The 12,500-nt window shown below is 39.1% G+C and overlaps 2 protein-coding genes across 3 annotated transcripts in view; both read left to right on the top strand.

Moving 5' to 3' along the window:
• Positions 1-2,671, top strand: part of LOC122252993 (uncharacterized) — a 96,953-nt gene extending 94,282 nt beyond the window's left edge. For both annotated transcript variants that reach the window (XM_043015733.2, XM_086533665.1), the window contains exons 3-5: positions 701-873; positions 2,059-2,264; positions 2,525-2,671. In XM_043015733.2, coding sequence (XP_042871667.2) covers positions 701-873; positions 2,059-2,264; positions 2,525-2,671 — 526 coding nt within the window. The remainder of the gene's footprint in view (positions 1-700; positions 874-2,058; positions 2,265-2,524) is intronic.
• A 54-nt stretch (positions 2,672-2,725) lies between these two features.
• On the top strand, positions 2,726-8,964 carry LOC147467035 (uncharacterized). The gene has a single exon (XM_086533664.1). It carries the CDS (start codon positions 2,726-2,728, stop codon positions 4,880-4,882), a length of 2,157 nt encoding a protein of 718 aa, XP_086389790.1. The 3' UTR covers positions 4,883-8,964.
• Positions 8,965-12,500: the final 3,536 nt, after the last annotated feature.

Here is a 12,500-nt window from a genome sequence, read left to right as displayed (position 1 = left end):
TGCCAATCACGAAAAGGCAATAAAAAAAATCTTTCTGGCCTGAACGCTTAGTCAAATAAGATAGGATTTGCAAGGACACTTATCTGGTTTCCTGGCAACGTAATCATATTGAAAACGAGTTGCATGCTCTTACGTCATGGTGTTTTGTAATAGGTTCGTAGCCCGATAAGACGTTCGTTCTTTTAACGGGATAACAATTTCGGTTTTTGGCGCGCTGAGTTATATTCGAATACTTGTTATTTTCATAAAATAGCGTATATATGTAAATATAAAGGTAGATTATGATACAGGTTTTTAGTGTTTCTTAATTAAACATAATACTTTAATACACATGTATTCACCCTTTTGACACAAATTGAACATGAACAGATCACAGACAGGTTTTCAAATTGGCACGTTATTTCTCAGTCAGACCTTTTAAACGTGTATATTTTATATGTGTTCAGGATAATAACAATATAGTGATGGTAGTAATAATAATAATAATGATAATAATAATGATATCGACAACAGTAAAAATGATATTGACAGTAATGACAATAATAGCAATAACAATGACAAGAATAACAATAACAATAACAATAACAGAAAAACAATAATAGTATCCCCAAAAACCAAAACCCAAAAAGCATCAAACGAAAGACAAAATCCCCCCCCCCCCCACCACCAGCAATGCTAACAATGCTAACCATCCCACCAGGCCGTATTCCAACAAGTTCTACAAGCACTGGGACCGCGGGATCTACGCATGCGTCGTGTGCGGCGAAGAGCTGTTCCTCTCACACACCAAGTACGATTCCGGGTCGGGTTGGCCGGCCTTCTACGACGTCATTGATAATGAAAAGGTTTCCCTCAAGCAGGATCTTTCTCATGGTAAGGAAGGGGGGAAGGGGGGTAGGATGGATGGAAGGATGGATGGAAGGGAGGGAGGGGGAGGAAGGTAGGGAGGGGGGTAGGAAGGTAGGGAGGGGGGTAGGAAGGAAGGGGTGAAGGAAGGGAGGTAGGAAGGAAGGGGGGTAGGAAGGAAGGGGGGAAGGGAGTGGAGGGGGAGAGGAAGGATGGAAGGTAGGATGGAAGGGAGGGGGAAGGAAGGTAGGGAGGAAGGAAGGGGGGATGGATGGATGGAAGGAAGGGGGGAAGGGGGGAAGGGAGGTAGGAAGGAAGGGGGGAAGGAAGGTAGGAAGGGGGGAAGGAAGGTAGGAAGGAAGGATGGAAGGAAGGTAGGAAGGGAGGGAGGTAGGAAGGAAGGAAGGAAGGATGGAAGGAAGGTAGGAAGGGGAGAAGGAATGAAGGAAGGAAGGGAGGAAGGATGGAAGGAAGGTAGGAAGGGGAGAAGGAAGGAAGGAAGGAAGGGAGGAAGGATGGAAGGAAGGAAGAAAGTGGGGTAGGGTGGAGTGTTTGTGTTTGTTTACTTGTTTGTTTGTTTATAATTGTACAGAATTTGTTTGTTGTTATGGGTGTTTAGTGTTTAGTAACTGCAATTGTAATAGTAGGAGTAATTATTATCTATATGAATATTATTGTTATTATAAAGGTTTAGTTATTGTTAGGTATTATTTTTGTTATTATTATTAATATTATTACCTATTTATGTAATATGGCTATGATTCTATAATTCTTACTATTGCTTTTACAAGGAAATTTTGTTGATATGTCTCCTTCGTAAATATACTCTTACTTCGATATGATTTAATATAGTTTATATATAATTATATATATATATATATATATATATATATATATATATATATATATATATATATATATATGTGTGTGTGTGTGTGTGTGTGTGTGTGTGTGTGTAATATATTTATACATATATTAAAGACTTGTAATTTTTCATGATAAATAGCATTACATTTTATACAATCAATTTATTAACTGGTAGATTTCCTTAAAACGTATCTAAAACTTTTCTAAAATACATTCTGAGAACTCTTCTAAACCCCTTCTAAAACCCTTCTAATACCCCATCTAAACCTCATCTAAAATCCCTTCGAAAACTCACCTAAACCCCTCCTAAAATTCTCCTAACGAAACCTCCTTTTCGCCCTCCAGTTGGTGCTAACTTGCTGCTGTTAGTTTGCAACCCGTCACTCGCCCGGACGGAGGTGGGATGCGCGACCTGCGGGGCTCACATCGGCCACGTATTTGACGACGGCCCTAAACCCACAGGGAAGCGCTTCTGCGTTAACTCCAATGCCCTTAGCTTCCTCCCTCAGGGCCCGGTGGACGAAGAGGCCATTCCGCAGGTGTTGAGGAAGGTGGGTAAGGGGTGGGGAAGTGGGGGGAGGTTGTTTTAGGACGGTTGGGTTGAGGTGGATTTCAAGTAATGCAGATGTTGGAAATAATGTGTGTGATGAGAGATGTGACCTCTCTGAGTTTAGGTCGTGTACGAGACAGTGGAGATTGTATTGAAGGTATCAAGTTTTACATTTTTGATATTACGGAAAAACGTAAACAAAATAATATATAAGTAGCCCTCAAAATTCTTATAATCATAACGCTCCTCTTTTCCTTTCAGGAAATCGTGCGCGCCTCGACCACACCTCGCCCATCCGAGCCTATGGTGCACTTAGCTTCGCCCTCAAACTCATGCGCTCTCGGTGCCCGCATGTGCTTCCGCGTCTCCAGCATGGACACCTGCGAAGCCACCACGCCCCAATCCTGAGAAAAGCCCCATGGTTCCAGCGGGGAACACGAGGTTGTGGTCTCCTCTGGAACCATGACAACCTCGAGGGAGGGCGGGGCGCCGTTCGTCAGCTGTGCGCCCAAGAGCCAGAAGGAGGACAGCCCGGCGGTCTTCGCGCAGAGGAACATCTCCGAGCTCAAACACGGGGACGAGGGCGAGGTCGGAGAGAGTTCGAAGAGGCAGAGGACCAAGAGCGACTGGCCGGCTGGGACGCACGTGACACGGGACGACAGGACCTCTCCCAGCGCCAGGAACCTTTCGGCGAGAGAGAGATTTTTCAAGAACTTGGAGGATAATAAGGTTTTGAAGAATGGCGACAGAAGTACGTCCACCATCCGAGAAATACCCATCAACATTATAGAACCCTGTGACATAGTTATTGAGGAAGATGAAAACGAATTGAATGAAGAGAGTGAGGAGGCTGAGAAGTCAGGTGCTGCTGACCCATCTAACACTAGCAATAATAACCACCAGGAACTTCCAGATAATGCGAAAGAAAGTACAAAAGAGTCTAGCATTACAGAAGAGGTAGATGAATCGACAACAAAGGAAACAAGAGTGCAGACTCCAGACAACCAGTTGCAAGAAGATCCAGAACTTGAAAATGGCAATGAAACTCAGCCCTTGCTACAGGGGGAAAGAACACCAACAGAGCCAATGACAAAGAGTAGAGCATCCGCCGACAGCCTGACCTCACAGGAGAGCAAACAGTTCGAGATTGACAATTTAAACAACGGCAGAATCATTACGAACGGTTGGCCAGGCATCAACAGATACACAGTCGAGAAGCTGGAAGACGGCACAGGCCTGGATAACAAACCTGTGGTGAAATTAAGCCCTCCAAAGTCCATTTTCTTGGAAGAATGTCCAGGCATACACAAGCTAACGGGCGATGTGGACCCCGAAGCAAACACCGAGACTCTAGTCAGTGAAAAGAAGGAGAGTAAAGTGTCCAAATTTGTGCGTATATTTAATAAGAAAGAGACGAGCACGGAGAGCGGAGGAGAGAGAGAAAGGTCGGTTGTGCGGAAGCACCCCAGTCGAGTGTGGGGAATGTGCCTGCAGGTGCAAAGCCCAACGACGGAAGAAGAGGACGACTCCAGCTATAAGAAGAGTGAAAAGGATAGCGTGAAGAGTGAGCCCTTACTGGACAGTGGCTACAGTGACAAGGAGTCGAGTGTCGGAATGGGCATCGAAGGCGATCGGAACTCTACGAGCTTCCATGACGTAGAGGCAGCCAGCTTCCATTCATTGGACATCCTCAATGGCGAGAAGAAAGAAGACGCCGAAGAGAGAGACAAGCTTGAGAATTTGAATTTGATAAGACGCTCTGGAGGACGACGGTCTTTTGACAAGCCTGAAAAGCCAACAAAACCCAAGCGATCCAACACGTTAGGGGATCCTGCAGACAGTAAAGCCATCCTCTACAAAACCACCAAGACACTTCCTGCAACCCATGGCCTGAATGAACTAGTGCATGAACATGCTAGTCACCCATTCTACAAAAAGTTCTACAGTCACTGTGTGATCTTACCAATGCGTAAAAAGAAGAAGGAAACGACTAAGAAGTCTTTCGAAGCCGAAGCTGTGAGTTTGGTTGCCAGTGCCAAGGAAGAAGAGGAGAGCTCGGGTGACGTGAAGAAACCAGAGGAAGAAGGAGGGGGAGGAGGAGAAGAAGAAAAGCCAAAAGAGGAAGAGAAAAAGGAAGTCGAATCCCCTCAGAAGCTGCCAGTCATAGACGACCTCCTTGCAGAGATCTTGGAAAACGTGTCCTTGATGGAGAAGGACATGAAGGACGACGAAGAAAAGAGATTGAGTCTGATCGACTTCTTGGACGGCCGTTCAGAATTCGACTTCGACGGCAGCGATAGCCAGTCAGGTACAGAATCCGCCGAGAAAACCCCTACAGACGCCTCCGCCGCCGCTGCTGCTGCTGTAGGGGAAGAGGAAGTGGCAGAAGGCGCCGTAGGTCCCTCTCAGTTCACTCGAGACATGAGCATGCCGACGTGTTTGATCAGCAGCGACACGACAGAAGAGATGTTCACCGCTGACTCCACCACGCCGGATTTCGAGTGGATCGACGACAACACCCAAAGCCTGAGTCCCGTGTCGTCGGGAGCGGAGAGCATCAAGAGGTCAAATTCACGAGTTAGTTCGCTCATTTCGAGGTTCGAACGGGGCAGTTCGTAGGGTCGCCGTGCTTCAACTAGCGAGTCGAAAGAAAAAAAAAAAAGAAAAACTGAATACTCGGTTGTCTCGTGAAGTGTCTCGAACGTCGTTTCCGGTTTCAGAAGTAACCACGTTTTCAGCGTTAGATATAATCAAAGGAAAATAACGTTCCTTTTTTTGAATTAGTATCATCACTGTTTATAGTTCAAGAGTGGGATGAACTTATCCAAAGTGTCTCTCTCGCGTAAGGTGACCTTATGATTAAAAAAAAAGGATTAAATCTATTAAAAAAAAACTGTTAATGCTTTAATGAAAAAAGGGACTTTTGTATGCTTCACTTCTTCAGATAGTATTGAGAAAGATGCTTACTTAGTTAAGCATTGTAATTTGAGATTATATTTTATTATATCCATAGTTTGAGTAATAGTATGGCTCATTAGTGTAACAGAATTAGCAATTGGATAGTATTTAGTTGTTATTATTCTTTGGTTTGTTTCCTTCCCAGGGTGATGAAATAGATACTTAAATGTATATAATGTTTATATCTAGCACTGTATATTGCTGAAGTTATTATTCAGAATTTTCCAGGTGGTGTTTGGAAACTTTTATGTTAACTCTAAATTGGATTTTTAGTCGAATACTGAAATTTTCTTTTATTCTTGCTAGTCAAGCCTCTCTTAATACAGATATGTTTGCCTTTTTACTAATGGATACTTATCAGATGAAGTGGTGACTTCCTTGTATTGTATTCTCATAAATCATTATTATTGGCGAAATACAATATGTTCATATTGTATATGGTGTCTGAAAGGCTTTTACTACTTTCAGTCTCTCTCTCTTTCTTCCTCTTCCTCTTCCTCCTCTTCTTCTTCCTCCTCCCCCTCCCTCTCCCTCTCCCCCTCCCCCTCCCCCTCCCTCTCCTTCTCCCCCTCCTTCCCCCTCTCTCTCTCTCCCTCTCTCTCTCTCTATCTCTCTCTTCCTCCTCCTCCTCCTCCTCCTCCTCCTCCTCCTCCTCCTTCTCCTCCTCCTCCTCCTCCTCCTCCTCCTCCTCCTCCTCCTCCTCCTCCTCCTCCTCCTCTTTCTCTCTAAGAAAGAATGATCAAGCTCTTAGGCTCTCTTTAATCCAGTATTTCTCAAAAGGATATGCTAAACTTCATTCCTTCCTCCGGTGTTTTTATTGAGGATCTCACAAGACATTTTATAAGGATTGTACCTCTCATTATATAACACTATATTTCGAGTATTTATTTAAAATGCGTGTATAAAAGAATCTATATTGAGTTACAGTAATGTAGATTAGTTAGGCAATTCATGATGATTATTATTATTATTATAACTATTTCTTTCTTTCTAATTATAGATAAGAAAAAAGATCCATGACTTTTCAATTTCCATCTGTGTGGCTTGATGTAGCAAGACAATGATTTCTCTAAATGATCTAGTAACTCTGTAAATAACATACTGTTTATTATGGTTCGATGAAAGAAAAGTAAAGTGAAAGAAAACGGAAACCAGTAAGTTTCCTTTTGAGGGAGACTGCATTATTTTTATTGTTGTTTGAACCATCTTTCAAAATCAATATTGATGTAGATTGCACGTGGATGAAATTATTTTTGAACTGAGAATTTGGTTTACTGGTTTGAAATGTTAATTATTTGAATTGACCCTGGTATTTATTTTATGCTAAACGATTAAAGTGAACTATTATTTGCGGCAGAAAACCCTTGGAGGGAAAAAATGAAAATCTACCGTAAGAATAATTGAAATGAATCCAAAGTTTTGTAAAGTCTGGTCGAAATAGTGAAATATGAGATTGAGTTTTTCAGATAACGGTTTAATTAAAGATTAAGATATTCTGTGTAAGTGTTGATATATGCATTCATTGTTAACTCTATGTGGATTCAGGCCTTTTTATATACAAGCTTAATATAATGAAATTATGTTGAATGACCGTAATGATGTTGACTTCTTTTTTAAAAACCTGCCACTTTTTCGACATGCAGTCATGTTTTTTATTGTTAGGAATTTCATTAGTAAGAGCTATAATCATGAATAGTATTATGGTCATATAAGATTTAAGCTATGAATTGATATAAAACTTTTCTTGTGTATATTACTTTCCGTATTGTTTGTCATCATTTGTGTATGTCAAAACTATTTGTGTAAGGTATAAAAGCATTGCAGATTTTTATTTTATTTTATATGACAAATCATAATTATATCATTCATTAATCACACACACAAACACAAACCAACACAAACACACACACACACTTCTAAACAAAATCAATGTTAAATAGCATTCTCCATCTCTGAACCTATTTTTCTTTTTTCTTTTCTTATAAAATAGAGGAATAAAAAAATAATGCTTCTCGAAGTGACAAGTATTCTTAACGAAATGCCAGTACAATGAACATATATATGTTGTTACTCTCTTCTAAGCGGCTTTAGTGTCTATAATAATGTCAATGTTCAGCTGTTTGAGATTTCCGATCGTGTTTACATCTTCCTTGAACCTAAATATTTTTTTCTTCTTTAATGTCCGTATAAATGTTATTGTTTTCGTTATTACAACTAGAATGGAAGTGCCTGCAGTTGAATATTCGCCGTCATTTTTTTTCTTTTCTTTTCTTTTTTCTTTTTTTAAATCTTTCAAACAATTTGGCATTTTAAAGAGTGAAATATTGATGAAATGGAGTCACGATTAGAGCTTCCATCAATGAGTGCCAACAGCGAATGACATTCACATTAAAATCCCCCACCCCCCTCCAAAAATATCAATAAGAAAAACTATCAAAATAATACAATCAGGAGAAAAAATCGAAAATAAATCATAAGATGGTAAAGAGAAGAGAAGGATTTTTTTTTTTTTTGATACAGAAATTTTGCTAGAGCTTTAGTGATTTTATGATGAGGTTTGACTTAATTACAAAATCATAAGAATCATCTATATATGACATACTGTAGATATTTTGCGTAGATTTACTCTATTATCTTATATCATTACCAAATATTATCATTATTATTATGAATGGGTTATTCCTTTTTCATTATATTGTAATATTGACTCAGTGATAATAGTTATAAATATGATTATTATTATTGTTCTTATTATCATCTTCATCAATGATGCTTCTAGTATTATCATCAATAATCATCGTTATCATGTTTTTGTTGTTGTTTTTATAAGAAAGGTATAGTGATCTTCAACACCTAATACTGAAGTTGTTTTCTTTTCATTCATCACCTTTGTCATTGCATTGCGTCTTTCTACACATACTTACAGTATATTGTAACGTCCTTCTTCCTAAGAAAAGTGAATAGGTTAAAAAAAATCTTATCTTTGCTACATTTAGAAACAAGCGGGTGGATTGTGTGCGCGTTTTGGCTGGCAAGTTTTCGAGATCACTTGTTTTAGGTTGCTTTGACCAAGAACGTTTTTACTCTCTCTCTCTCTTTCTCTCTCTCTCTTTCTTTCTCTTTCTCTCTTTCTCTTTCTCTTTCTCTTTTTTCTCTCTCTCTCTCTCTCTCTCTCTCTCTCTCTCTCTCTCTCTCTCTCTCTCTCTCTCTCTCTCTCTCTCTCTCTCTCTCTCTCTCTCTCTCTCTCTCTCTCTCTCTCTCTCTCTCTCTCCCTCCCTCTCCATCCCTCCGTCTCTCTTTCCCTCTCTCTCGCCAAAACAAAATTTGGCAAGAGAATATATTGTAGAATAACCTAAAGCAAGAAATTTTAGTTTAACTTGAGCGCCAAAATACGCTCTTTCCAGGACCGTGTCATGAGGATTTCCCATTTTCAAAATATTTCATTCACATAGTATTGTTTAAAATAGAAACTTCTGATGGAAATGTGGATATATATATATGATTTAGATATATCAAAATAAGGATGGAAAAACATTAAAACGTAATTAGACGTTTTTAATTAAAAATATGTCGGAAAGGCGATCGAGGAAAAGTTGCCGCCATGTAGGAGAATTTTGCTGAGTTACCAGTGCAGAAGCTATAAGCACAAACAGAATGAACATATATCATAAAAAAGTACTTTATATTTTGTGTACTGAGTTATGTAATATTAAGCTATTGTAAAAATAAATATGATTAACTTACTCCTTGTTTCATTTCTTTGTTCCTTGTATATGGTTGTTTATGTGCATGTTGTATGACAGGAATAACGATATATTAGGATGTAATGAGAGGTGGTCTTTTTTAAGAACTGGACTGGAAAATTATTGAGATATTATTCATGTTTGAAACATTAGAAGGTACTTATGTGTGTGTGTGTGTGTGTGTGTGTGTGTGTGTGCATGTATATATACTGTGTGTGTGTGTGTGTGTGTGCATGTGTATATATATTGTGTGTGTGTGTGTCTATCTATCTATCTGGAGAGCTAGAATTGTTAAAAATATTTTTGATTAATTGGAGAAAATGCTATTATTAGAAACTAAATTTGTGGTTAGCTAGCTGTTTCAATCTACAGTATGTGTGGGAGGATTTAGCAGATCACATTTACCAAACTTATTTTCCTTAACAGACTTATTGAAGAAAGTATAAGAACAAAACAAGAAATTTAAGCTTTTGTCAACGGCATGTTCATCCTGTTTTTCTCAATGTAAAAGATATTCGATGAAACTTTTTGATGTTATAATATTCACATTTAAAATCTCAACAGAAAATACACAAGATAAAAATAAAAAAAAATCACAATCATGTTTTGACTTGATAAAATCGGCGAAGACTAACCTCAGAAACAGCAATCATTTGACATTACTCGACTCTGTGATTAATAACAGATTTTTTTTTTAATTTGTACCAAAGCGTTTCGTCTTTATGAAATAATGATCGTTACCATCATTGTAAGTTGCAGTAAGTGGCACACGATTTCTTACCACGCCTAATCAAATTATATAAAAAATTGTATATCAAATAAGGGCTTCATACTTATGATTCCACATACCCCTCTTCTATTAATATCAAACAAACGGAATATCAATGCCCAATGTGCTTACATGTCACATTTGGTGAGACTAACAACGGTAACATGAGGACTAGCAACTGAAAAGTCTGTCAAGGGAAAGTTATGAAAGGTATGACGTGTCTTAAACAGTCTGTTGTCGAGAACTTGTCTAGGACTTGTCTAGGACTTGTCTAGGACTTGTCTAGGACTTGTCTAGGACTTGTCTAGGACTCCCCAGCGTAAGGAAGCACTAACGCAGGATATCGATCTCACCAACCAAATGCCGGAAATTGCAAATGCAGATCACGCGTGGGAAAAGAAGTATATAGATACCCGTTGCACATTGGAAGTCTGGGAAAAAGGGCATGGACATTAACATTAAGTGCAAATGAGCCGTTGACACACCTAAGCCAAAACTAAAAGAAAGAGCTCACAGGACCCCGACAACTAAGACTAAAGCTATACAGATCGACCTAAACCGGAGAGAGGAAATTTCAGGACGTCGCTGAAAGTCTAAGGATAGTAAGCCTCATTTGAAGGAGAATAAAGTAGACTCAACCTACAGATCAACTGAAGGAAGAAGCCATCGGACAGAAGTAAACAAAGAAGAGTTTCCCTTTGAAAGAGATTTTGATTTGATTTGATATATTATATTCGCAGAACAGTTTACATGCCCTGCAAAAAGCCAAGGTAAGATGTCAAGCATCTATCCAAACTGGCTAAGCTTCTATTGCGTAAAGGGCTTAGTCAAGCACAAATCTTACATACCTGAGGGGCTGCATTATACTTGTTAACATATATACATGTTTTATCTGGTAGGTAAAAAAAACAACTTTTATATCACTGGTCATGTCAAAGACAAACCAATGTCTATAGAAAAATTTATATGGTGAACATTAAAATCTCCACAAAATAACAAAGCATCATTATGTATCATATTGTCAGCAGGTTTAGGTACCTCTTCACTATCATGCGGATTATATACATTAACAATTTCCATCAAGAAATAATTTAACACCGAGATATTCAGCACATATGTCACGTTTGTCATCGATCACTTTGGATGGTATGGAGTTCTTAATATATATGCCAAGCCCTCTTGTAGAGGGATTAGCCATATTAGGTTTGTCGTAATAAGTGTATCACGCAATTTTTGCATAGCGAGCACTAATTATTTCAAATAATTATTTCAAATAATTACTTGGAGCCATCGGTCGTTATCTGATCATTTCCAAGGTCCATTATCGGATGCAAATCGACGGGCGGTGTGGGCTGTTGTCGCTCCAGGAGGGTGACCATCCTTTCCTGGAATTTAGATTGTTGGACCATTTGTTGTTGCATCATGAACATCATCTGGCCCTGCTGGTTCATCATCAGTTCCATCTGCTTAAGCAGTGTTTGCAGCAGTTCCTTTATTTCACGGTTAGACTCTTGTTTATCTTGTTGCAACATGGGCGGTGCTGGGGCTGAGTTAGAACCGGAAGTAGAGTTGAGGTGGGCACTGGAGACTGCACTAGGGTTGAGTTTGGTGTTGCAGGAGCTGGTGCTCCTGTTGGTGTTGGTGCTGTGGATGGTGCCTGGGCTTTATTTGAAGGGATTACCACATTCTTCTTTGGAAGAGGTGGGAAGGTTTTCACATCAGTAAGGCAAGGAGCTTTTGAAAGAGAGAATGAGGTTAACCAGCGATCCAACGACCAGGCTCACAATGGCCATGTCCGAGAACCTGCAAACACAACGAATGAAATACAGTTCGGAGAGAAAGAGGGAAAGAAGGTTTTTCGAAGAAGAGTGAAAGACTAAGCCACTCAGGAAACATGGAGACAAAAAGTGTGTAGAATTCTCACCAGCTTGGAAGCAAGGAGATAAAAGGGTGTAAGAATACATTCGGTTTATGGGTTTGGCAATTTATAAAACTATTAAGGTTCGCCTCGCCCTGTAGGGAAAATAAATTCGCGACCCGAGCTATTTGTAGGTAGGCACGATCGATCAAGAACAATCGAGTTACCTTTGGCGACGGCAAGATGGTGACCCCCTTCGTGTGTAGACCTACAAGTGACTCTTGAAAAAGGCATTGCCAACACCTTCCATTGTCGGCTGAAACAAAAAGCAAACCTTTATTAAAGTATATATAAAGATTATGCTATTGTCAATAGTCCTGATAATGGAAATTACAATATCAGAGGTAATGAAAATGAGGCATGCAACAATTATTGCCGTATAAATAAAGATTATGATAACAATGGCAGAAATACGATCATAGCAATATTGATACTACTATTACTCATGATAATGATAATCATTTGAAATAACGATGAAAATCGGTGAGTAAAACAACAAACAAACAAAAAAACGTACAAGGAAAAAATACAGCCAGAAAGTATCTAAGAATTAGAATGATTTTCATCAATAATGTAATATCAGCTGAATAATCCTGTTAGTTCCGGATGCCAAAGGAGCATTATTCCTTCCAACACTTAAATGACGCTTCTCTTCCTCTTTTTTCGTTTTAAAAGCAATTTGAAAAAAATTATATCCCCCCCCCCCATTTCATCATCTTTTGACATTCTAACTATGGAGGCTATAATATGATAATGCTCCATAGAATTTCTTTTATCATATGAAAAACTTCTTAATAATTTAAATTTATCGCTAAGATAATGCATCGTTGTATAATATGGTTATACTTA

The sequence above is a fragment of the Penaeus japonicus genome, unplaced genomic scaffold (assembly GCF_977035675.1).
Source record: "Penaeus japonicus unplaced genomic scaffold, GWHDUDI00000001_assembly GWHDUDI00000039, whole genome shotgun sequence".
Lineage (NCBI taxonomy): Eukaryota > Metazoa > Arthropoda > Malacostraca > Decapoda > Penaeidae > Penaeus > Penaeus japonicus.
This window is presented reverse-complemented; position numbering and strand designations above follow the sequence as displayed.